This window comes from Giraffa tippelskirchi, chromosome 3 (genome assembly GCF_054371585.1).
Source record: "Giraffa tippelskirchi isolate mGirTip1 chromosome 3, T2T-mGirTip1v1.2.pri, whole genome shotgun sequence".
NCBI classification, from domain to species: Eukaryota; Metazoa; Chordata; class Mammalia; order Artiodactyla; family Giraffidae; genus Giraffa; species Giraffa tippelskirchi.
This window is the reverse complement of record NC_137277.1, coordinates 77,449,403-77,474,985: the sequence shown is the minus strand read 5'-3', so window position 1 is coordinate 77,474,985 and position 25,583 is coordinate 77,449,403. Positions and strand designations below refer to the sequence as shown.

The 25,583-nt window shown below is 38.1% G+C and overlaps 1 protein-coding gene across 9 annotated transcripts in view; it reads right to left on the bottom strand.

Moving 5' to 3' along the window:
• CERKL (CERK like autophagy regulator) overlaps positions 1 to 25,583 on the bottom strand; it is a 144,990-nt gene that overhangs the window by 35,832 nt on the left and 83,575 nt on the right. For all 9 annotated transcript variants that reach the window (XM_081581028.1, XM_081581033.1, XM_081581030.1 and 6 more), the window contains exons 3-4: positions 9,934 to 10,065; positions 804 to 867 (exon numbers count right to left, since the gene is read on the bottom strand). In XM_081581028.1, the coding sequence (XP_081437154.1) occupies positions 804 to 867; positions 9,934 to 10,065 (196 nt within the window). The remainder of the gene's footprint in view (positions 1 to 803; positions 868 to 9,933; positions 10,066 to 25,583) is intronic.

The window sequence follows — 25,583 nt, the reverse complement described above, 5'->3', positions numbered from 1 at the left end:
GTGACAGAATAATTCACATGCCTGCCACCTTTTAAAACTCTGAAACATCCACCCTTGCAAAAAATCTTCCCTAAAAGAATATGCTTTTAGTCTTGTACATCAATCCAGCACTTTAGCAAATTGATTCACCTACATTTTTAAAATGTCAATTGAAATATACATCACTTGCCTTGTTTCTAATGTTTGCATGCCAGTGAAAAATTTCTACACATGCCAGCAATGTATTGCAAACAACAGTTTCTAATGCCTACTATGAATAACACACTTATTTGGTAGCCACTAAATTATAGAAGATAAGTAAAATCAGTACATTTTTTTCATCCTGAAAATAATGCATTTGTTTTTATAAAATATTTACACTCAATCATAGCCAAATTAACCCGGGGGTAGCTATTAATACTATCAATAAATTTGCAGAAGAGGATCATGGTATAGTTATGCCATATGACCAATATATTATCTTCCATCAATGCTTTTCTAGATACTCACAGGGTTAAAGCCAAAGAACTTTAGACACAAATATATGTTCATAGGGTAAGTATGAGGTAGCACACTGTAACTTCCCAGTACTTATATTTACACCCTCCTTTGGTGTTTCTATGCACAACCCTGTGAGGTAGATGACTGTGCCATGTTACATTATCATCATTAACTGTTACTACACAAATATGAATGAAATACAGCCTAATTATATACATCACAAATAGTTAAAAACTGTAAGTTCCAAATATGTGGCTAAAAACTAATGAAAATATTTAATAACATAAGCTCTATGGTATATGTAGATGAAGAATACAACCTACCCATCAAATCCCTGTAGTTCACATTCTTTGAGTAGTGACAGGGCATGCCCTTCATATTCTGTTACTATATTAGAAGAGGAAAAAAAAAACAGAAAAAGATAAGAGTTTTAAATAAATGATCTACACTTTTTAACTTGGTTTGGCAAAATAATATGCTAAACATATGGTCAGGTCATAAAGCAAGATTTATTCTTGAATATTTATATTTTAATCATGGCAAGGAGGATTAAGTGTTACTTGCCCAGTGTGTTTTATAGCTTTATGTAAAAGAGGGTCATATATTTATTCCAACTACATAAGTCATTTGGGGATATCCCATTAGATAATTTATCTTGGTGCCTGTCAGTTTAGTGTTCCCTAAATAAGACACATTTCCTTTAAATCAGAAGCCTAGGAGCAGCAGTATTTTGAAAATAAGGCATATTAGCTGGCATCAGATAGTCAATGTTAAATCGTTTTGGCAACCTTACATGAATAAATTACATGAAAGGTTAGTGTAAGATTTACATACTAGAAGAATGTGTGTCTGGAACTGCTAGACTAAAAAGAGGAGGAGTTGGATGTGAAAATGTGAAGCCAAGCCAACACCAATGATAACGGACCCAACGCCAAGGAGGGTGGCGCACAGGCCCACTGGAGCCCAGATTCTCTGAGGAAATGAATCTGTCACTCCCTATCGCTGTCTCTACAGTCATGATGCCCTATACAGTACTGCAAATGCCAGTGAAGACAGGATAAACTGGCACACTGCAGATGGCACCAAGCGGTCCAACCGCATTTAGCATTTTCTGGGGCAGCTCTGCCAGAAGAGACAGCCCAGCTGTATCCACCCATCAAAGATTTCTGCTGACTGACATGACACTGCAGATGGATTTTTTGTGTAAGAATGTGCATCATTATATGAGAGATTACATTAATCTTTCATGCCTGTCTGTCCCTGGTGCCAGCATGGTTCAAGCTTTTCCTACAATGTTTTGAGATACTGTTAAAAATTATTAGTCTTGGTGTCTAAAAGAATCATTCTGTACCCAGCAGCATTACATTGTAATTTTCCCACAGTTTATTCAAATGTTGTTAACATTCACAGTAATAAAACCTCTCTATTAAATTCTATGTAGAAGAAAGTGACAAGAAAACAAAATATAAAATATCAACATTAATAAACTTAGGTTATCATCAATGACTGTGTGCTGATCATTCATCTGTAACTTCGGTAAGTAGCTGCAACCTTAAAAGCAAAATAATAAAGTGTCTTACAAACACACATTAAGAATAATTAAGGGTATTAGGGAAGAAATATTTATGCTAAGAGACAGTTTATCAAGTCTTGGTCTTATTCCAACGATTGCTTTGGTAAAGCTTTTTACAGTCAAAACAAAATTAGCCTTCAAATTATCTTCTGGTTAAATGATATTTTTACTACAAAAAAATCTGAAATAATAGTCTATTTCTTCCTCTCATCTTACAGGTGAAATGTGACTATGTGTGTGTGCGTGCTAAGTTGCTTCAGTCATGTCTGACTCTATTCGACCTTACAAACTGTAGCCCACCACCTTCCTTTGTCCATGGGATTCTCCAGGCAGGAATACTGGAGTGGGTTGCCATGTCTTCCTCCAGGGGATCTTTCCAACTGAGGGATCGAACACATGTCTCCTGAAATGGCAGGCAGATTCTTTACTACGGAACCACCTGGGAAGCCCCATTTAGAAGGAATAAAAACGTGTATTTATACAGGATATTATGGGCTTTGGAAGCAGAAAGAGCCAGATTCAAATCACTCCAAATAAACATCAACATGGGCTGCCAGGAAGCTGCACTGTCACAAGAAAGCTACTAGCCTCTTCTTTTAGCTACCTTCCTTTGACAATATGACTGACACCTCTCTTATATAGGAAATTCGGAGTTTTCATTGTTTACAACTCTTTGAACATACAGTTCTCACTGCTGGGATCCCTATACACCTCAACCTTCAGTTTAAATATTACTTCTGCAGAAAGACAATATTGGAGAAAAGTAATGTCCTGAGGTTGATATTGATTGGTGGTAAGGAAACCGGCTAAAGTTAAATCAGATGAGTTTTGATTCTAACATAAAAGAAACCTTTCTCGGTTTGGTGAGAAAAGTCTGTAACGGGGTAAGATACTGAAACATCATTTTCTTTTCTGTCTCGTAGGCACTTCAAACTTAGTAAGTTCAAGTAGCAGCCATCGTTCTCACCTTCAAATACACTGCCTCTCAATTACATCATTCTTTTTAGTGTTCCATCATCCATTCCTCACTACCCAAGATAGGAAATGTCTTCTTTCTAGAGTACCCCTTTCTTTTACTCTCTGCAACCACTCTATGCCCAAAGCCAGTTGTTTCTGCCTTTTAATTATGCTGCTGCATCCCAACATTCCTCAAGGCAGTGCCCTAGACCCAGTCACCAGCATTTTTAATATGCAAACGACATCAGCCTTTCCAGTCTCCCTCTATTTACCCACTCTAGCCAGAATGATCTTTTGTAAGCATATTTTTGATCATATCTCTTCCCTACATAAACTCCATTGATGACTATTCATCGTCCGCAGGGATAAATTCCAACTTCCTAACTGGTATCCTAGTATTAGAAATGGATTGGTCATGTATATCCATAATTATTCAAGGGATAATAAAAAGAACTTTTCGCCCATAATTCTCTCTCTCTAGCTGGATCTGATTTGTGAGCACTTACGATCCAGATTTTTGTTAACATGTAGGTATAATTGGGAGGGAGTAATACCTCAGCCGACTAGCATCTTTTTTAACAGTTTTATCCGATCACCTAGCTTTCTGCTGGGTGAAATCAGGAACAATAGGAGGTATCTCCATGGAAGGGAAGGCTTCAAATAGAGACATAAAGGGCCAAAGGGAAAGAATCCAAAGAGATTTGGTAAAAGTGTCAAAAGTTAAACACATGATCCCAGAAGGAGGGAAAAAAGTGACAATAAACCCTACATTCTTGACAACTCTGCCCAGGGTCAGACAGGAGGTAAAATTATCTGGTGACAAAGCACTCCCATGGGCCCTGAGCTGGCAGAGATCAAAGCTACATTCAGAGAAGAGTCTTTGACCATGATAATGATGATGAACATAACAAGGTCTAGGAGCTGTGTGACTATAAAGATTGACTGAAGAAAATGGAATTGCCTGTCTTGAACAAGTGAGATCAAGGGAATACATGATATCTGTTTTCAAATACCTCAAAGACTGTACACACAAGATGGGACACACTTATTTCATTTATTTTGTATGGCGGCGCTAGTGGTAAAGAACCCGCCTGCCAATACAGGAGACATAAGAGACACGGGTTTGATCCTTGGGTTGGGAAAATTCCCCTGAAGGAGTGCATTGCAACCCACTGCGGCATTCTTGCCTAGAGAATCCCCATGGACAGAGGAGTCTGGCAGGCTACCTCCACAGGGTCGCAAAGAGGTGGACAGAACTGAAGCAACTTAGCAGGCGCAAAAGATAAATGTCAACACGGAAAGTCACAAGGAGGCAAACATCAGCTCACAAGTTCTTCTTGCAGTTTACATTTCCCACAGACATTTGGCAAAGGATCAAGTAGGTTTGCAATCCAGCTAATACTCTTATTCAATATGCTAGGTGACTTTGGACTCCATCAGCCCAGAAGAAAGAGCACCTGTTAGTAAGTGAGGACAAAGGAGGTGCCTTTTTCTAATACGCACAGAGGCACAGGGACTCTGAACTCCAGTTAAGAATGTCCATCAGTATTGTCCTGACTCCACCACAGGATGCCCAGGCCCAGCCTGTGGAGTGCCCCACATCCATCACTCCATCATAGGAGAGAAAGTGAACTAGATGGCCTCCATAGTTCTTTCCAGTTTAATTTCTCAGCTGCCTTGATTTTTTTAATCTTATTGTTCTATGAGTTATCCTATGATGTCCAGAATTCCTCTGACACCTTTAACAATGTAATTCTTAAAGTCTGCTCTGCTTTGAGAGGAAGAGAAAGAAATGGTATCATATGCCAGAATGGGCTTTCCACTCTTGTTCTTTGATTCACCTATCAAGCTATTAGGAATAAATAATTTTTTTGAAGTTCTTCCAATTCTTCTGATATGATTATTAGATAAGATACTGCATAGAAAGTAGCAGCAGAGGGGATATGTTCCTTGAGCTCAACGATTTCAAAAGATGCTGATCTATATTTAGAAGGAGTGAGACTTTCACCACGAACCAAAATGAAATTAATATACTATTATTAATGTGGTGAGAATCTTTTTTTTAAACTGGAAGTCTGTACTATTTTGACACCCTGCAACCATTTCACCCCCACCACCAAACCTCTGGAAGTCTCTTCTCTGTATCTACATGTTCTGGTTTGTTTGGGCGAATTTTTTAAAATATTCCACATATAGGTGGGATCATGTGGCTTTTGTCTTTCTCTGACTTATTTCACTTACCACAGTATACTTAGGGTCCTTTTATATTTCCCAAATGGCAAGATTTCCTTCTTTTCCATGGCTGAATAGTATTCTGTGGTATGGCATGTACATGTGTATGTGTATATATATATGTGTGTGTATGTATATACACACACACACAAACATACATATACACACATTTTCTGTATTCATTCATCAATTAATGAACACTTAGGCTGATTACATGTCTTGGCTATTGTAATGAAAATAAAATGTAATGAAAAATAAAAACAAATACAAACAAATGGGAACCTAATTAAACCTAAAAGCTTTTTCATAACAAACAGAACTATAAACAAGATGAAAAGACAACCATCAGAATGGGACAAAATATTTGCAAATGAAGCAACTGACAAGGGATTAATCTCCAAAATATACAAACAGCTCATGTAGCTTAATACCAAAAAACAAAGAACTTGGTCAAAAAATGGGCAAAAGACCTAAACAGACATTTCTCCAAGAAGACATACAGATGGCCAACAGGCACATGAAAAGATATCCAGCGTCACTAATTAGAGAAATGCACATCAAAACTATAGTGAGGTATCACCTCACACTGGTCATCATAAAAATATCTACAAAAAATAAATGCTGGAGAGAGTGTGGAGAAAAGGGAACCCTTGCACATTGTTGGTGGGAATGTAAATTGATACAACCACTATGGAGAATAGTACAGAGGTCCCTTAGAAAACTAACAATAAAACTACCATATGATCCAGCAATTCCACTCCTGGGCATATACCCAGAGAAAACCATAATTCCAAAAGATACATGTGCCCCAGCGGTCACTGCAGCACTATTTACAATAGCCAGAACATGAAAGTGAAAGAAAGTGAAAGTGAAGTCGCTCAGTCGTGTTCGACTCTTTGCGACCCCGTGGACTGTAGCCTACCTGGCTCCTCCGTCCATGGGATTCTCCAGGCAAGAGTACTGGAGCGGGTTGCCATTTCCTTCTCCAGGGGATCTTCCTGATCTAGGGATCAAACCTGGGTCTCCAGCGTTGCAGGCAGACGCTTTACCCTCTGAGCCACCAGGGAAGCCCAGCCAGAACATGGAAGTGACCTAAATGTCCATCAACAGAGGAATGGATAAAGATGTGGTACATATATACAATGGAATATTATTTATCCATAAAAATAGAATAAAATTGTGCCATTTGAAGAGATGTGGATGGACCTAGAGACTATCATACAGAGTGAAGAAAGTCAGAAAGAGAAAAACAAATATCATATATTAATGCATATATGTGGGATCTACAAAAATGGTACAGATGAACCTTCTTGCAAAACACAAACAGACACACGATATCAAGAACAAATGTATGGACACCAAGGGGGAAAGGGGAGTGGGATAAACTGGGAGACTGACATATATACACTTCTATGTATAAAACAAATACTAATGAGAACCTACTGTATAGCACAGGGAACTCTATTCAGTGCTCTGTGGTGACCTAAATGAGAAGAAAATCCATAAAAGAGGGGTTATATGTACCCATTCACCTTGCTGTACAGCAGAAGCTAACACAACATTGTAAAGCAACTATACTCCAACAAAATTTTTTTAAAGAAATAATGCTGTAATGCATATGGGAGTGCAGATATCTTTTGAGTCAGTGTTTTTGTTTCCTTTGGCTAAATACCCAGAAGTGTGGAATTGCTGGAGCATATGGTCTGTGTGTGTGTTCAGTCATGTCTGACTCTTTGTGACCCTATGGACTGTATGTAGCCCACCAGGCTCCTCTGTCCGTGGAATTTTTCAGGCAAGAATACTGGACCTGGTTGCCATTTCTACTCCAGGGGATCTTCCCAATCCAGGGATTGAACCTGAGTCTTCTGCATTGGCAGGTGGATTCTTTACTACTGAGCCACCAGGGAAGCCCTTATGATGAATACATCTTGTTACAAGTTTTACATCATGCCTCATTATACAGCACTCTCTTAATGAATTCATCATCATATAGAATTTATTACATAATTCATAGTCCATTTGGAGTCAGTGGGGCACAGAACATACATTAAAACAACGGTCACACTGGACATGCAGAAAATTTGTACTCTTTCTGCTTTACTCTTTCATAAAAGATACTTTTTAAAAGTGTGAGTTGAATCTTATTATTACATAATTTATGAAACTAAAATATGCCACATTATGACCATGTTTCTATAGCACTTTACAATATACAAGGTAGTTTTAAATATACGACCTATTCAAACTACAAAATTATACAGTGAGACAGGCAGGATAAAATTTTTCAGATAGCCATATGTTTATTGTGTCTTTCACATAAAACAGGAAACATTTTAAAAATATAAATATTAAGCCAATATACATACCCAAATGCAAAAGATGTAATTTTATAATTTTGCCTGCAGCAGGAGTGTTAGGCAGCTATTAATTAGCCATACTGTACAAATATGTAAATAAATTCTAAATTTGCATTTATGTAATATTCTAATTTTATTTTATGTTAAACTAAATATAATATTTGATAACATTTATATTTTAGGGGAAAAAGCTTCTAGACATAATATTTTTCTCTCCAATACAATTATTAAGAAGGCAAGCACATTCCTATCATTTCCTCTACCTTAGTTCAAGCCTCATAGGCTGGTTTTCTTTCCTCCAATGTCTCCTTCATGTTTTCTGATGTTTATCCTGATGACATAATCATCTTTGCTAAACTAAATCACAACACCATGATAAAAAATGTACAGCACCTTGGGATCAATGCACAAACAGTAAACTCCCAAGTGTAGCACTAAAGATTTATCCTTAATCTGGACTCAGATTTCCTCTTGTGCACCTTGTTGGGAGTCTTCCCAACTTCAGTTCAGGGGTCCTCAGCCTTTAGGAGAAGCGGGTCCCACTGCATCTCCTAGGAAGGGTCTTGCTGCTTAAGAAAGTGCTCCAGGTGCAGCATATGTAATACATTAGAAGAGTCAAATTAATAAGAAAAAATTTTAATCCTCATTCAGGATTAAAACATGTTGAATCTCTCACATATGCACACCTCTTCCCATCCCACTAGATGTGAATAAAGCAGAACCAAATTCACTGGCAAGCATTTTACAGTAATGGAAAGGACAATATTTAAGATGAAGCCAAGGTTAATGAAACAAATACCAAAATACTGTGGGCATAGCACACATAGACATACCCATCCATCAAATCATGAGATGTAGGTTTTAAACCTTACTTACATCGTGAGACCCATCTCCCTTAGTTGCAGCTGAGCAAAGCCAGGTCACTCTGGGCACTTTCCTCGGAAACTTATAACTGGGACTAGGAGATCCCAAGTGCCTTCTGGCCTTGTATCCTGAGTAAGCTTATGCAACGCTCCTCATCAATTAAAATTCACTACACATTTATATTATCTGTTAAGTGTAAATAGAAGCTACCTAGAAGTAAAACCAGAACAAACTACCTAGAAGTAAAACCAGATGTTGTTGTGATTCACAACAACATCAACCCTCCTCACCTCATCCCCTTGGGAAAAATAAGAGTCTCTAAGGAATCAAAGCAGCTCCCTGGTGGTCTAGTGGCTAGGATTCAGTGCTTTCAACGCCGTGGCTGGGGTTCAATTCCCGGTTAGGGAAATCTTTGGGCTTCCCTCATAGCTTCCCTGGTGGCTCAGACGGTATAGCGTCTGCCTATAAATGTGGGAGACCCGGGTTCAATCCCTGGGTAGGGAAGATCCCCTGGAGAAGGAAATGGCAACCCACTCCAGTATTCTTGCCTGGAAAATCCCGTGGATGGAGGAGCCTGGTAGGCTACAGTCCATGGGGTCGCAAAGAGTCGGACACGACTGAGCGACTTCACTTCACTTCACGTAGCTCATAGTTGGTAAAGAATCTGCCTGCAATGCAGGAGACCCGGGTTAGATTCCTGGGTTGGGAAGATCCTCTGGAGAAGGAAATGGCAACCCACTCCAGTATTCTCCCCTGGAGAATCCCATGGATGAGGAGCCTGGCAGGCTACAGTCCATGGGATCACAAGAGTTGGACACAACTTAGCGAATAAACCACCACCGCCAAGCAATCAAAGGAATTTGGTCACCAAATTTTAACAGCTGAAAAGAATTTTACTATCTTCTTTCTATGAACTTCAGCATTAACAAAGTTCTGTTTTCCTGCGCACAAATCTAAGCACCTCTCTTGTTTTAGACAATGATTTTAAGCTTCTGGCTTCTCCAAAGTCATCTAAAATCAGCAGTTAAGTGCTGAGTTTTGACCCAACCAGCAGGGGTCAGAGTCAGAACAAAAACCACCTAATGAAGGATTTCATGGAAGACATCTAACATTCAAGTGAGCAAAAGTCAATCACTGCTGAACTGCAGAGATAATGTGCAAGAAGCCAGCATCTCAATGAAGATACTGAAACATGTGCAGCCCCCTTAAATATGATATCTAATAACTTTTAAAGTCTGAAAAGGGTCTAAAGAGACAATACTGATACTCTAATAAAAATAATACAATTGAAACACAATAATTGAATTATAATCCTGTAGCTGGCTGCAGTAAGTTATCAAAGCACATAAACAAGCTTTAGATATTACATGTAGCTTTCTAAATTTGACTCAAGAACAAACTCAAGGTTATCTTGCTTCCTCAAGTATGATTTTTGTTTTAAAGTTGAAATTATGTTCTGAAAATACTTACTTGTTACATCAGTCTTTATTCCCGCAATCTTCAACAGTGGTTCAACCTTTTCATAATAGACCTGAGTAGCTTCCTTTTTGTGGCTCTGGGGGTTAAGGAGTATTTTTAATGACTTTGGTCTGTTTGAAAAACCTAAGAGGAAAATATGAAGACAGAAATTATCAACTCTCTGGCAGCACTTTTTTCTTTCCCTTTAAACCACAGACTAAAGCCAGTTAGAATGTTATACACCTATTTAATTAGTATTTGCTATTTTTATTTGAAATCCTGGCGAGTGCTTTCCTGAATACAGCATTATTTTCAAACATTTCACATTCCCTAGAAATGAAATAGGAATATCCCTCTTAAAGTTCAGTTCTGAGTTATAACGAAGCATTTTAACCTATGAAGGAAGGTGTGAATGAAAACAGCTTTGTGAATATTAGATGATTTTTATGTATATTTACCAAATCACCAATAATAGTGAATATATCCGATGTTTCTTAAGCACCTGTTTCTGGTCGTGGGGTGAGGGGTGGGGAGGGGAAGCAATAGGCTGTAACAAATAGGAAAGTCCATTTCCTCTCCTTGGATAAATATGCTCATTAGTGGAATTGGGTATTCCGGTGACCCCAGGGCTACCCAGGGCTGACCTGCTGGTGAGCTCAGGGTGGAGGATTCGGGGCTAGGTCAGGGCCAGCTCCAGAGCAATGCATGTTGGGAGCTAAAAAGAAGGCTTAGGTCAGAGTTCAAACCTGAAAGGGGGCCGGAGAGAAAGAACTCTTCCCTGGGGAACCAGAAAAGCAACGTCTCTCAGTGGGATCCGGGGATATGGTGCTGCCTCACAGTTGGAGCTGAGATTTGATACTACAATTTTCTGGGCTTGTAAGATGCTTATCACTTAGAGCCCAGTTGGAGCAGGTGCAAAGCAAATTTTCTGTTGTTAGGAAGGGGCAGGAGGGGACAGAGGAGCCAGAGGAAAGCTGACAACTATTTCTTTCATGGTAAGCTGCTCTCACTGGGCCATGCTTCAGGGTTAGAAAAGCAGTTACTAGCATCCATTTTTAATGAAACCGTTACAAAAGCCAAAAGGGAAATGCCCATTACGCTCATGTCAGTTTTTGTGCCTCCAGCAGAGACAACATTTTCTTACCATAATTTATATAATAAAAAATGTTCAATGAATCATATTGTTTGAATTCAGGGAGAGTCTTGGCTAAGGACTGAACTGGACGATGCTGAACTCCTTGTTCTTCTGTAATTGGCTCTGGGCTCCTGTTTTGGTGAGAGGTCTCTGCCAATCTGCTAACTATCCAGTCTTGAAACCTCAAAGCCATGCTCAACTCCTTCTTTCCCCCTTTCAATCAATTCCTATATTCAAATGAGTGCCCAGATTTGTGTGGTGATAGCTGTTTGCTTCCACACCTCTGCCCTTCCTGGCTGGCTGTCTCTGGCTACTCACAGGTGTCTTGCAGCCTCCCCCTTCCACTGCATCCTCAGACCTTCTAGCTCCCAGCAGCCCTGCACTGGTTCAAAGCTCCAGGGCCTATCTCTGCCTGAGGAGCAAGCCTAAACCCCAGAAAATGACATCTAGAACCTTCCCCCAACTGACTCCAACCTACCCTCTCTCCTTCCTTTCACACAGATTCAAGACATACTTATTGACCATTTGTACTGAGTACTGGGAAGAGGGGAAGTGATTAGTATGTGGCTCATGCTTCAAAGGGGGAAGACGTATCCACAAACAGAAACAGTACAAGACAGAACAGATCTGTTAACACAGAGGCACAAAGTGCCCTGGGAGTGCAGAGAGGAGGGTCTTATTAGGAATCTGTAAAAGGGCTTCCGGAGAAAGTAACATCTGAGTAAGGCTCTGGGCTTACGCTGCTGTTTTCCACCACTTGCAATTCCCTCTTGCCTCACACCTCATCCTCCCCCTTCCCCCAAACAGCAAAAGGAGATCCAGGAAGAAAATACCAAGGTGTGAGACCTGCACAGAAAATGCTAGAAGCAAACTAAGCACAGAGGGTTTTCTGTTTCAGTCCAGCTTCCCCTTCATGATCTAGACCCACTGTATTACTTGCTGAACACCAGGTCTGTCCAGTCTTCCTCCATTCAGTTTCCCTTTCCACTCTGCCTCATCTCCAATCCTATGAAAAGGCAACCACTTTTGCATAGCTCACTTCAAATACCACTTCTTCTCTGAAGCCCCTCCTGATCACCAACAGGTTCACCTCTCAGGCTTCTTGCTCCTAGGTTATCCATCTTCTCTCCATCTGTTATCTATTTTTTATATCATTTGTACAAAAATCTCTTATAAAAGACTCAGTGTCTCAGGATTCACACTGGCCAAACCTGGGGCAACATAAAATGGAATAAAGACAGTAACATACCATACATACTATGGAGCACAATTTACAATAGCTAGAACATGGACGCAACCTAGATGTCCATCGACAGATGAATGGATAAAGAAGTTGTGGTACATATACACAATGGAATATTACTCAGCCATAAGAAGGAACACATTTGAGTCAGTTCTAATGAGGTGGATGAACCTAGAGCCTATTATACAGAGTGAAGTAAGTCAGAAAGAGAAAGATAAACATTGTATACTAACACATACATACAGAATCAAGAAAGATGGTACCAAAGAATTTATTTGCAGGGCAGCAATGGGGAAACAGACATAAGAGAACAGACTTATGGACATGGGGAGAGGGAAGGAGAGGATGAGATGTATGGAGAGAGAAACATGGAAACTCATATTACCATATGTAAAATAGACAGCCAACAGGAATTTGCTGTATCTCTCAGGAAACTCAAACAGGGGCTCTGTATTAACCTAGAGGGGTGGGTGGGGAGGGAGACAGGAAGGAGGTTCAAGTAGGAGAGGATATATGTATACCTATAGCTGATTCATGTTGAGGTTTGACAGAAAACAACAAAATTCTTAAAATCAATTATCCTTCAATTAAAAAAATAAATTAATTAAAAAAACAAACTCCAGGAGCCATGTTTCTTTAAAAACAACAACACTAAATACACACACGAAGAAAGAAGAAGGAAAAACTGTCTTATAGAAGAAAAACAAACATAGAAAAATTAAAGAGTTACAAAATCAATATTTTTGACCATTATAATAATGATGGATCTAAGCAAGAATCAGCAATAGATGCTAAAACCATCAGTGATGACAGTCAGTTGGGGAACAAAATATTTACTTATTTTTAAACTCTGTCGCTCCCTATTCTTCTATTTACAGGAGATAAAAAGGATATTTACAGCAGGGAAAACTGGCAGACATTTCCTCAGTCAAGCAATCAAAGTTAACAACACTTTGAGTGATACAAACAGACACACATGTCTCATGTATGCCATGCACCTCACTAAGACACGCAACTTCTGTGGGACTCCTGCCCTGAGTGCATAATGTGGACCTGATATGATGAAACACTCAAACCCAAGTGGAAGGGTATTCTCAAAATACCTGCCTTAGACGTGTCAATGCTGTCAAGACTATGAAAGACAAAAGCTGAGGAACTGTCCCTGATTAAAGGAGACTGAAGAGACAACCACAAAATGAGGTATGTGATTCTGGATCAAGTCAAAACAAAACAAAACTGCCACAGACAGTATTCGTGTCCTTTAATGAGGAAGGGCTAAGCAGATTAATCTAAGGCTCACTTTTAAAACATGGCAAGGACTAGAAACTTGTTCTCAACCCCAGACAATCCAGACTAAGATCTAGTTAAATTTTCCCTTACCTGCTAAGTTTGTTAGAATACTCTCATTTCCCCAGCAGTAACAGACCCAGTAAGAAAGGTGTCTAAGCACCAGATGGGAGTCCCCAAATGCTGTCATACAAACCAACTTTTATTCCCCCCTCTTCCTATATCATGACTGTGAAGGAATAAACATTCATGAAAATGAAAAACAGTCATTTCGGCTTGTGAGGATAAGCACATTCTAGCTGAAGGCTTGTAGACTTTAAATGTAAATGTATAAAAGTGCATGCTCTACATCCCATCCAATCTTTCTGACACAAACCTAAGGCAGGAAAGGGGCTAAAATTATTTTTAAAGACTTTCTAAAAGGATTTAAGCAAAATAAGTTTATTTTAAGCCTCAGTTAACAATAGCAATGAAAACTAAATTAATCAGAAATGTCCTTAGGCATTCTGGTCAATCAAGGGGTTTTTAAATACATGTCAACAAAGCCATTTTTTTTTTTTTAAACCAGAGCATGTATTCATTTTCTCATTTCTCTTTTTCTTTTAGATGAACTTAAGATGATGACTATGAAGCTAAAGTCTAAGTATACATGAATTAGGTAGCAATTTGATATCAAAATTTAGAAATCAGAATGGAGATCTCTACCCAATAAAGTAGGACTTTTTAATGTCCTTAATTAAGTGGAATAAAGAGATATAACTAAAAAGTCCCCAACCATCTCTCCATCCATGCTCCCTCCTCAAGCCTCCTCCTATTCCATTCATTTTCTTGAATTTCTATGTGCTTTCTGCCACAGTGCCCTTGCACCTGCTCTCCCCATGAGCTGCCCACCTGCACCATCTGCCACTGTAGCCTCTTTGCCCAGTTAACCTCCTCTTCTTTTTTTTGATCTCGCCTCAGTTATCACTTTCTGGGGAAAGCAGGAAAGCCTATCAGGACCTCCTTGGCTTTGTGATTTCAGCTAGGTCATTTCCCCCTTATCACTTATTTTCACAAATCCACGTACTTCCCAATCTTGATTGTTATACACCATTGTAACTTTACATTTATTTATTAATTAATCTTCCATATTAGACTGGAAACTCTCTTGGTTTTTCTCCAAGATTTTGCTCATGAAGAATCATTCCACAGGGCAAAATAAAATGGTGTCTGGAGTTGAAGAGAGTGGGGGAGAGTGTCAGGCCAGCGGGTACACAGAGAGGGCCTTAGAGGGATGAAAGTCTAACTGATGAAGGACTTCAGGCAGCAATACCATGTGTAAAAGATAAAACCTGTGTGCAGCAGTTAAGACTGGAGAGCAGAGTGGTGTTGAGACGAATCTTACCCCAAGCACATAGAGCTCTATGGATTTTTGTCCTTCCTCCAGTCAAAGTCAGGGAAGAAGTAAAGTTGCCACAGGTGTTCCAAAGCCTCTTTCCTGCTGAGTTAACCATCCAGTGTTGGAGTCTGAATCCAGGTCTAAGGCACTTGGTTACACTCTTCACCAAGTGACCTCAATACAAATGTCTCTGTATTTGAGAACCACACAAATACAGAGTAATGTTCTGTACAGATTAAAATATACACACCGTACTCTGAGAATTCAAAATCTCATCAGTCAGCTCATTCCCTGATACCCAGTTCCCTTCCTGAGAGACAACTACTGGCATCATTGAGAATCTATTCTGTGCACATATGAAAATGTATGTATATGTTTAGTGACTTTTTACATAGATGGAAGCATCCCAACCTACTATTCTGTGCCTTGCTTTTCTTTTTACAATATTTTGGAGATGATTCCATATCACTACAGAGTACCATCTTAGTTTATTTAGAGCTGCCTAGTTTTCTTCATATGAACCTCAATTTAATTAACTAGTTCCCTGGGGATAGGTATTTAGGTTTTTTCCAATCTTTCTTTACTGCAAATAATGCTGCAATAAATGTCATTTTGCATCTATTTACAGAAAACTGCAGATCGAACTTTTAGAAGGAGAATCACTATATCAAAGTATATGTACATTTGAGAGTGTATACTGCCAAATTACTTGCCATAGAAACAATTCAGAGTTGTGACCAAAAAAAAGTAAATGCTAGAGTAAAAGTAATCGATCTTAAACCTTGGATCCTCCATTTGCCCGAATGTGTGATTTTGGGTTATTGTCTAACTTCTCCGTTCTTCAGTTTCCTCATCTGTAATAGGGGCTAATAAGAGTACCATTCATAAGGTACATGTGGTGATTAAACAAGTAAATACAGAGTGCTTAGGAAAGTGCATGACCCACAGTACTCAGTTTACCTATTATTTTTACTACCAATTTACACCACCAGGAACTTAAGAGTGTCTGTTTTCCTACACCCTTGTCAACCTTGCATATTTTCAAATTTTTTGATCTTTGATGATCTGAAGGATTAAAAAATTGCATATCACTCTAATTTCAATTTATATTTCTCTTATTATAAGGGGGGGGGTTGAGAAACATTGAAAATGTTTAACAGCCGCTTTTATTTTTCCATGAGCTATCAGTTTAGATCATTAGCCAATATTTAAAAAGAATCTTTGTATTCTTTGTCATGTTAATTATAGCAGTGCTCCATACAGTAAGAAAAATCAACCTTTTGTTAGATGAGTTACAAATATTTTCCCCAGTGTGTCATTTAGTGATTTTCATTTTATTATGCTGTTTTCTCTATGTTAAAAGTTTTCATTTTTATGTGCCTGTAGTTGAATATATCACTTCTTTTATAGCTTCTGGGTTTTGTGTCATATTTAAAAACTCCCTTTGTCACAAAAAATTTCCCTGTATTTTTCTAATAATTTGATGGTCTCAATATCATATTTTATGAAAGCTGACCTTACTTTTTTCCAGATTGCTATCTATCTATCCCAACATCATTCATGACATAATCCATCTTTCTCCCACAGATTTCAAATGCCACTTTTATATATACTAGGTTTCTGGATGTGTTTGAATCTAAGTGTCTTGTCTGAGGTCTACTGATTTATTCATGTCAGTATCATAACGTTTTAAATATAATAGTTTCATAACATGACTTACTAGCTGGAACAGTCGGTCTCTCTTTACTATTTTTAAGAATTTCCACGTCGATTTTTACACATGATCTTTAAAATCAGTTTGTCTAGTATGAAAAAATTCTACTGGCATTTTATTGCGATTACATTAAATGTAATTTATCTTAAGGACAATAACACTTTTATGAGATTCAGTCTTTCTTTACAGAAACAGGTATGCTTTTCCATTTTAAGTTTGCTGTGTCCCTCAGTACCACGTTAAATGTTTTTCAGATAAATGCTGAACAAGTCTATGTTTTTCATCTTTTTTGTTATTGCCATCAATATGTTTCCAACTCCATCTCCTCACCAAATATTAACAGCAAATATCAAAACTATTTATTTCTATACCTAGCATTTAATTTTCTCATTGTCCATCATAGATTTCCTTTTATTCTCTTGGATTTTCCAGGCTGATAGTTGTTTCATCTTCAAAAGATGGTAATTTCACTTTTCCCTTTCCAACTGGCATACAGATCCACATTTTTTCTCTACTCTACTTGCACTGGTTGGTTTCACCAGAAGAATGTGACAAACAGTGCTGAGGAAGAATACCCTTGTCAGTTCCAGAGCTCAATGGGACTCCCTTCACATATGTCTTCATGTAAGCTTTAAAATGAGATGTACACTCATTATCAGAGAAACGCAAATCAAAACCACAATGAGGTATTATCTCATGTCAGTCAGAAGAGCTGTCATCAAAAAGCCTACAAACAATAAATTCTGGACAGGGTGTGAAGAAAAGGGAACCCTCTTACAATGTTGGTGGGAATGAAAACTGGTACAGCCACTGTGGAGAACAGCATGGAGAGTCCTTTAAAAACTGAGAATAGAACTGCAATATGACCCAGCAATTCCACTGCTGGGCATACACCCAGAGGAAACCAGAATTGAAAGAGACACATGTATCCCAATGTTCATTGCAGCACTATTTACAATAGCTAAGACATGAAAGCAACTTAGATGTCCATCAGTAGATGAATGGATAAGGAACTTGTGGTTCATATACACAATAGAATATTATTCAGCTATAAAAAGGAACACATTGGAGTCAGTTTTAATGAGGTGGACAAAACTGGAGCCTATTATACAGAGTGAAGTAAGTCAGAAAGACAAGTACTGTATATTAACACATATATATAGAATTTAGAAAGATGGTAACTGATCCTACATGCAGGGCAGTAAAGGAGACACAGATGTAAAGAACAGACTTTTGGACTCTGTGGGAGAAGGTGAGGGTGGGATGATTTGAGTGAATAGCATTGGAACATATACATTACCATATGTAAAATAGATAAACAGTATGAGTTTGATGTAGGATGTAAGACACCCAAAGCCAGTGTTCTGTGATAACCTGGAGGGATAAGATGGGAAGGGAAATAGGATAGGGTTCAGGATGGATAGGACACATGTATGACTATAGCTGATTCATGTTGATGCATGGCAAAAATCATCAAAATCTTGTAAAGTAATTATCCTTCAATTAAAATAAATAAATGTAAAATAAAATGAGATGTATATGGCTCAGATGGTAAAGAATCCACCTGTAATGAAGGAGACCTGGGTTTGATCCCTGGGTTGGGAAGATCCCCTGGAGGAGGACATGGCAACCCACTCCAGTATTCTTGCCTGGAGAATCCCTATGGACAGAGGAGTCTGGCAAGCTACAGCCCATGGGGTCACAAAGAGTCGGACATGACTGAGCAACTAAGCACACATATTTATTATGCTCATAACATAGCCATTTCTCCTTATTTTATTAAGGGTTGCTTGACACTCTTAAGTAAAAGCAATCTATACTTTTCCTGTTTTGGACTTGATTGTCAGATGTTGGTATTAATTCCATGCAAGCTCTATAAATAAAATCTGGGGGTTTTCATTCTTTTCCTGTGCTCCAGAATAGTTTAAATAATATTGAAGTTTCTTATTCCTTAAAGGTATGGTACATATTCATATGAAAATGTCAGAGTTGGTGGGGTGTTTTTGTTTTTGTTTTAAGAAGTAACAAAAAAATTTCTACTTCTTTGGTTGTAATTCATCTGTTTACATTTTCTATGCCTCCTGGAGTCAGCTTGGCCATTTTTATTTTCCCGGACTATGTGTTTATTCATTTCATCCCACTCCTAAGTGGCAGTCCAGGTTGCCTGCCGGTTTCCAGATGTGGTCCTCCTATTGAGTAGCAGAAACACTATTTCCCCCTGATAATCAGAACTGATCACCTTTGCCAGCAAAGCAACTGCATTATTATTATTTTTTCATTTGCTGGTTCAGTCATATGGTTCAATAATGTGACCAGGTAGTTTCAATGTCCAGTTCAATTGAACCATTATCATTTTCCCATATGGAAGTATTCTTCTAAACTAAAAACTCTAAATTAGCAGAGTTCAAAGTCATAGAGACCAGAAGCAAAAAATACTATCAGTGGGAAACAAAGGTGAAGAAAAGAGATGACACTTACCTTCACTCATTCACTGGTCCATAGACCTATGTATTCTGTTTATGGAACTAAAAACTGTTTTACTATCACAAGATTTAGTCTCCCAAGTGGAAGACAATATAATAAAATAGGAAATGTGGTTAAGACTAGTGAATCCCACACTGCTCACCCAACTGATTTACTTTTCTTGATGTGAATGAGTCCTGTGATCAAAGCAGCATTGTATAAGGTGTAAATTCACTAAACAATGTATTTAGGAGAGTCACCAATGGTAGTACTGGCAGAAACATGGTGAACAATAAATCCAAATCCATACCAAATGTAAGCACTGGTAGCAATGAGGCCAAGACACTGACTTTTCACAAAAGAGAGGATTCAATGTATCAGTCGCCCATCAAGTGGTTGACTAGGTTGCTCTGGGATGTCCAGGGCTCAAGACTGATCTGTCTGCAAATAGAGTACTCAACAAAATGGTGATAATCAAATCAGCCTTAGTGAATATACGTGCTTATTGCTAAATCCCTATATTTTTCCACTTCCTGCCTTAAGGCCTCTTTGTTTATATGTTCATTGTACAAGCCTAGATGTGCTCTGAAAAGATGCTGACAAACATCTATAGAATGGAGCATGTTGCCTACCTGGTTATTTTCTCTTCTAGAATAAATTTTCTTTGGTAAGCATTTACATAAAACATAAATCTCATATCTGTTCTTATTCTGTGAAAGTCATTCATATACTTTGGCTTTATACATTTGTCACCAACCTTGCAAATTTTTACTTCCAACTATTTGGCCAAGCTCTTAACCACTGATCATGCATTGAGACATGTTAATCTCTCTGGCCATCACTCCATAACAACTTATATCAACCAAAGTTCTGACCACCAGAAGGATCTCCCTTCCCTACTATCTTTTAAGAACACTTTCAGGTGGGGTTGTAACACTTTAGGAGGTCACTTCTATTATACCATGCAGAGCTGTCTCTGAACATTTGTTTCCCTTAGTCAAATGGTCAGAGAAAACATCTCACGAGGCCAAATAAGTGGGGTGGGGGAGGAATGAGGAAAGCCAAGCAGCAACAGCTGTAGGCCACCAGCATAGCTGATGCACTAGAACCTTCTCCTCTAGACTTTTAACAACATTATCTGTACAAAACAGCTTTCTATTTAAAATAGCTAGAATATTTTTGTTTTGAATCAACTGAACTTTGATCAATACAAATGTTTACTAGACATCTCAAGTTTAACGCTTTCATAACTAAAATTCTGCTTTTTCCCATCAAACCTGGTCTTTCCACCCACCATCTTACCCTTCTCACTAAATGACAACTTCATCCTTCCACTTGCTCCAGTCAGAAACTTCACTTTACTTTGAATAATTACTTAAGGATTTATCCCGCCTTTCTAATACGCACTATGTCGCTCAGTTGTGTCCAACTCTGTGCAACCCCATGAACCGTGGCCTGCCAGGCTCCTCTGTCCATGGGGATTCTCCAGGAAACAATACTGGAATGGGTTGCCATGCCCTCCTCCAGTGGATTTTCCCAACCCAGGTCTTCTGCATTACAGGTGGATTCTTTACCATCTGAGCTACCAGGGAAGCCAAAGAATACTGGAGTGGGTAGCCTATCCCTTCTTCAGGAGAACTTCCCAATCCAGGAATCAAACCGGGGTGTCCTGCATTGCAGGCAGTTTATTCACCAGTTGAGCTACCCAGGAAGCCCAATATGCACTATACTTCCCATTAACCACATAGTACCAGTTGGGAGAAGCAACATCATTTTTAAAAAAGAATAGCACTCATTTAGGAAGAATGATTGAATTAGAAAATCTCTATGATCTACACCTAGTTAAATAATCATTTCAGGCAAGGATAATCAACACATGTTAAAATCATTAGAGGAAATATTTACTGAAGACTAGACATTCCCTTGGTCCCTGAGTATCACTCAACAAATTATCTACTAGTTTCAAATAGAGACATTACAACAGAGGGATCAAGCTTTCACCTCCTTGATTCAGGGATCAATCTTAGCCTTGGGAAGTCATCTTGGCCTCATTAATAGTGGGAAGTCAGACACTATGTACCACCTGAGATGATAAAATATGAAGTACACATATCATTTATGGAGTATTCTTGCCCCAAATTTATAACATAAATCTAATTAAGTCTTTAGATTGAAAATTCAGCTTATAGTAAATACAGGGAATAAAAGAACAAGTTAAATGATGCCCCCGAGAACAATCAGATGGGGCCTAGCAGTACTACTCAAAGTCTGTGATCTCCAAAATGACAGCCAGGCATCCCCCAACAACTCATTAGAAAGGCCCACACCAGAACCACTGAATCAGAATTTCTGAGAATAAGGACCAATCATCTGTATGTAAATGGGCTAAGAGTTTCTAAGAGAATAAAAAAGATGAGGAGGGGCATGTTGTAGTGTTACAGTTTAAATGTATTTAATAGATTGGACAGTGATTGGTACAAATCAGCTATAAAAGACATTTTGGAAAAGGGTGGAAATTTCAATGTGGACCAGGTATTAGATGATAATAAACACAACTATTGCTCATTCATTTGGTAGGATAATGATATTTTGCTATTTGTAGAATTTTTGTAAGTGATGCTTACTGAACTATTTCTGGGGAAAATACCCCCCATGTAATTACCATGTAAGAACCGTACAAAAAAGATCTCAATGATCTGGATAACCATGATGGTGTCATCTCCCATTCCAAGTCAGACATTCTGGAGTATGAAATCAAACGGGCCTTACGAAGCACTGCTGCCGATAAAGCCAGTAGAGGTGATGGAATTCCAGCAGGGCTATTTAAAGTCCTAAAATAGGATGCTATTAAAGTCCTGCATTCACTATGTCAGCAAATTTGAACTTATATCCTTTGAAAGAAACACTTAGCATGAAAAATCTAACAACCTCTTATTGCTGTTAAGCTTTTAAAAAATAATTCAATCTCTATCTCATATTTACTTCCTATATATACAAACTTAAACCTAGCAGAAGAATTATATTTAAGAACTGGGTAAAATCTTTTCTAAATTAAATCTATAGCAACAATGAAAACAAATACTTAACCCTTTGGCTTAGAACTGAAAATTAATCAGTTTGCCTTCTGAAACAACTCAGCGGTTATTAAATAATCAGAAAATGGGCCAGGAAGAAACTGCCTTTAGTCCCCATGGCACTAGCTGGTTTTGAAAACAATCTCAATTGTTCCATCTTAGGCTTAGACTGGGAGTGCCATCCTCAGCACCAGCAGGGCACTCGTGCTCTATCATCTCACAAGCAAAAGGACAGTGCAAAGAAGCAGGTAGCCAAGGATGGCTCCAGTGTGTTAACAATGAAGCCAAGAAAGAATTCACCAGGTGACATTGCCAAATGATCTGGTGAATCTATCTTCCATAAAAAGAACAGTAAGGAAAGAAACTGGAGACTTTGAAGACTAGGTTAAGAAAGTTGGAAAGAGGAAGAAGTTCTCTGTTTTATGAAATGTGATTTATTTATTGATAACAGCAGTAACAACAAATAAAGAAAAAGGAGACAATTTTAAAATGTGTTTGTGAGGAAATAGACATGCATTCTAGACCTCTTGCCCAAACAAGAGATCAGTAAACATTTCCATGTGATACAGAAATATCAGTATGTGTGTGCTACTGTGCTCAGTCGCTCAGTCGTGTCCAGCTCTTTGCAACCCCATGACCCGCCCCCCATGTAAAGCCCGCCAGGTTCTTCTGTCCAAGGGATTCTCTAGGCAAGAATACTGGCCCGGGTTGCCATTTCCTTCTCCAGGGGGTCAATCCCACCCAGGGATCAAACCTGTGCCTCCTGCACTGGCAGGCAGTTTCTTTATCACTGAGCCATCTGGGAAGCCCTAGGTATAGAAATATAGTTCACTGTAAAAATTTCTGTAAATTATTGGCTACAAAGAACTCTACAGAAGAGATTTTTAGAATGAGATGATGGGAAGCATCAGGCAGCCACAACCTTGTTCTTCTTTCATTCAATTATGACAAACTGTTTACTATGAAAGCTGTATTGAGACATATAAATCCCCTGAACTCCTTGAAAAAATGAATCTGAAAGTGATAAATCATTTAGTCATAATTTTACAATAGTATAAGCATCCCCCCAAAAGATAATCTAAGATTAAAATATAGATATGATTCAAAATTAATACGCAAATGACTTGGGTCTCAATCCTTTGGTAAACTCTCAATTCATACTCTATAGACCTTTTTAGCATGCCAGTTTTCAATGAACCAGCAATGTAAAACAGAATGGCCAACTGTTCCTCTGTTAGTAGCAAATGTGCTAATATGTGCTAGTTTAAACTTGATCTATCAGTGAGTCAATGAACCATGAAGGGTGGGGGTTAATCAGGGTATTCTCCAAACAAAGGCTCATGAGAGCAGTGGGGATGCCACTTCCAGACTCGCATCTGTGCTGTTTTGAGTGGAGCATGATGGAAATGTCATGATGTTCATCAAAGTTAAGAGCCCAGAACCTTGTCACAGTCTTGCCTATACTCACAACCACTGTACACAGAAAAGCAACCAAATTGTTGCAAACAAAATCCAAACACAGGAAATAAAGCCACGGTTCTCAGGAGCTATTAATATTAAACTTTGCCCAGTTAATGTGTAACAGTGATGGTAAAAACCTTTCACACATAAGATCTGACAACTTCCCAGCAGCACTCAGAGTTCATAATATTTTATATTAGGTGATGTATATCAAAATGCATCAATTTCACTTTATTATCAACCAAAGCTCACTGATGCGCATCTTTACACATAGCAGTGAAAACAATCTAAATACTGTAATCTACTTAAAGTAACAAACAAGCTCGATAACTTCTGAATACACATGCAGCCCACCAGTGTGACATATCTCTATTTCCAATAACTGAAATGGACTGAGCAGCAATTAGCAGAAAGAATCACCTGCTGCCAGGAGTAATCACATCAATATTTCATATTTAAATAATAAAGAAGTTAAGACTATATAGAAAGAGCCAGAAGAAACAGGAAGAGGAGCAAGAAAATTCAACAAAATATATCATCCATTTATTTTTACTAGACTTTTATAATAATCCTGATAAAATAAATTTTTATTTACTCTGGTCACTATACCACTTTCCCCAATACAAAACCCAGACTGAAAGAAATACATGCTACTGGCTTCAGGAAACTTTTTTTATTCCCTTGTTCTGCTTAAAAATTGACCAAGAATTAGTTTAAATAATTAGCATTGAAATATGACTAACTCTATGAAAATCCAATTTGATGAAATAATTGTACATTTAATCCTCTACAAGCCATGAAAATATGAAAATGTTAGAGAATGATTTTATAAACTTAAATTTTTTCATTTAACTATAACATGAAATTTTATAGTTTCATGTATACAACACAGAGATGCAACATTTGTATATACTGCAAAATATTAACTGCAATATGTTTAGTTATCATATTTAGCAAACAGAGTTAATAAAATATCACCAACCTGTTCTTTGTATCTATGAGTCTGGGTTCGGTTTTATTTGACTTTTCAGATTCCACATATAAGTAAACCACACAGCATAATATCCTCAAGGTCCATTCATGTTTTTGCAAATGGCTAGATTTCATTCTGTTTTTATGACTGAGTAGTATTCTATCATATATATGTACCACATCTTCTTTATCCATACATTCATAAATGGACACTTAGGATGTTTCCAAACTTAACTATTATAAATAATGCCACAATGAACATGGGGAGGGGGCATTCACCTTTTCAACTTACTGTCTTCGTTTTCTTTGGCTAGATATCCAAAAGTGGAATTGCTAGTTCATGTGACAGCTCCATTTTTAATTTTTGAGGTACCTTCACATTGTTGCCTACAGCGGTTGTAACATTTACACTTCCGCTAACAGTAGATGAGTGTTGCAGGAGAGCTTTTTGACAACAGCCATTCTGGTGGGCATGAAGTGATATCTCATTGTGGTTTTGATTTGCATTTTCCTGATTATTAAAGATCTTGAGCATCTTTTCACATGTCTTTTGGCCCTCTGTATGTCTTCTTTAAAAGAAAAGTCTAATCAGATACTATGCCCATTTTTTAATCAGAGTGGTTTTTGTTGTTGTTGTTGTTATAAAGTAGTGTGAGTTCCTTATATATTTTGGATATTAACCCCTTATTGAACATATGATTTGCAAATATCTTCTCCCATTCAGTAGGCTGTCTTTGTATTTGTTGATGGTTTCCTTCACTGTACAGAAACTTGTTTTTTTGATGTAGTCCTATCTATTTTTGTTTTTGTTGCCCTTGCCTTTGGAGTCAGATCCGAAAAAAGAAAAAAAAAAAAAAACAATCACTAAGACCAAAGTCCAGGAGCTTACTGCATATGTTTTCTTCTAGGATACTTATAGTTTCAGGCCTTCATTT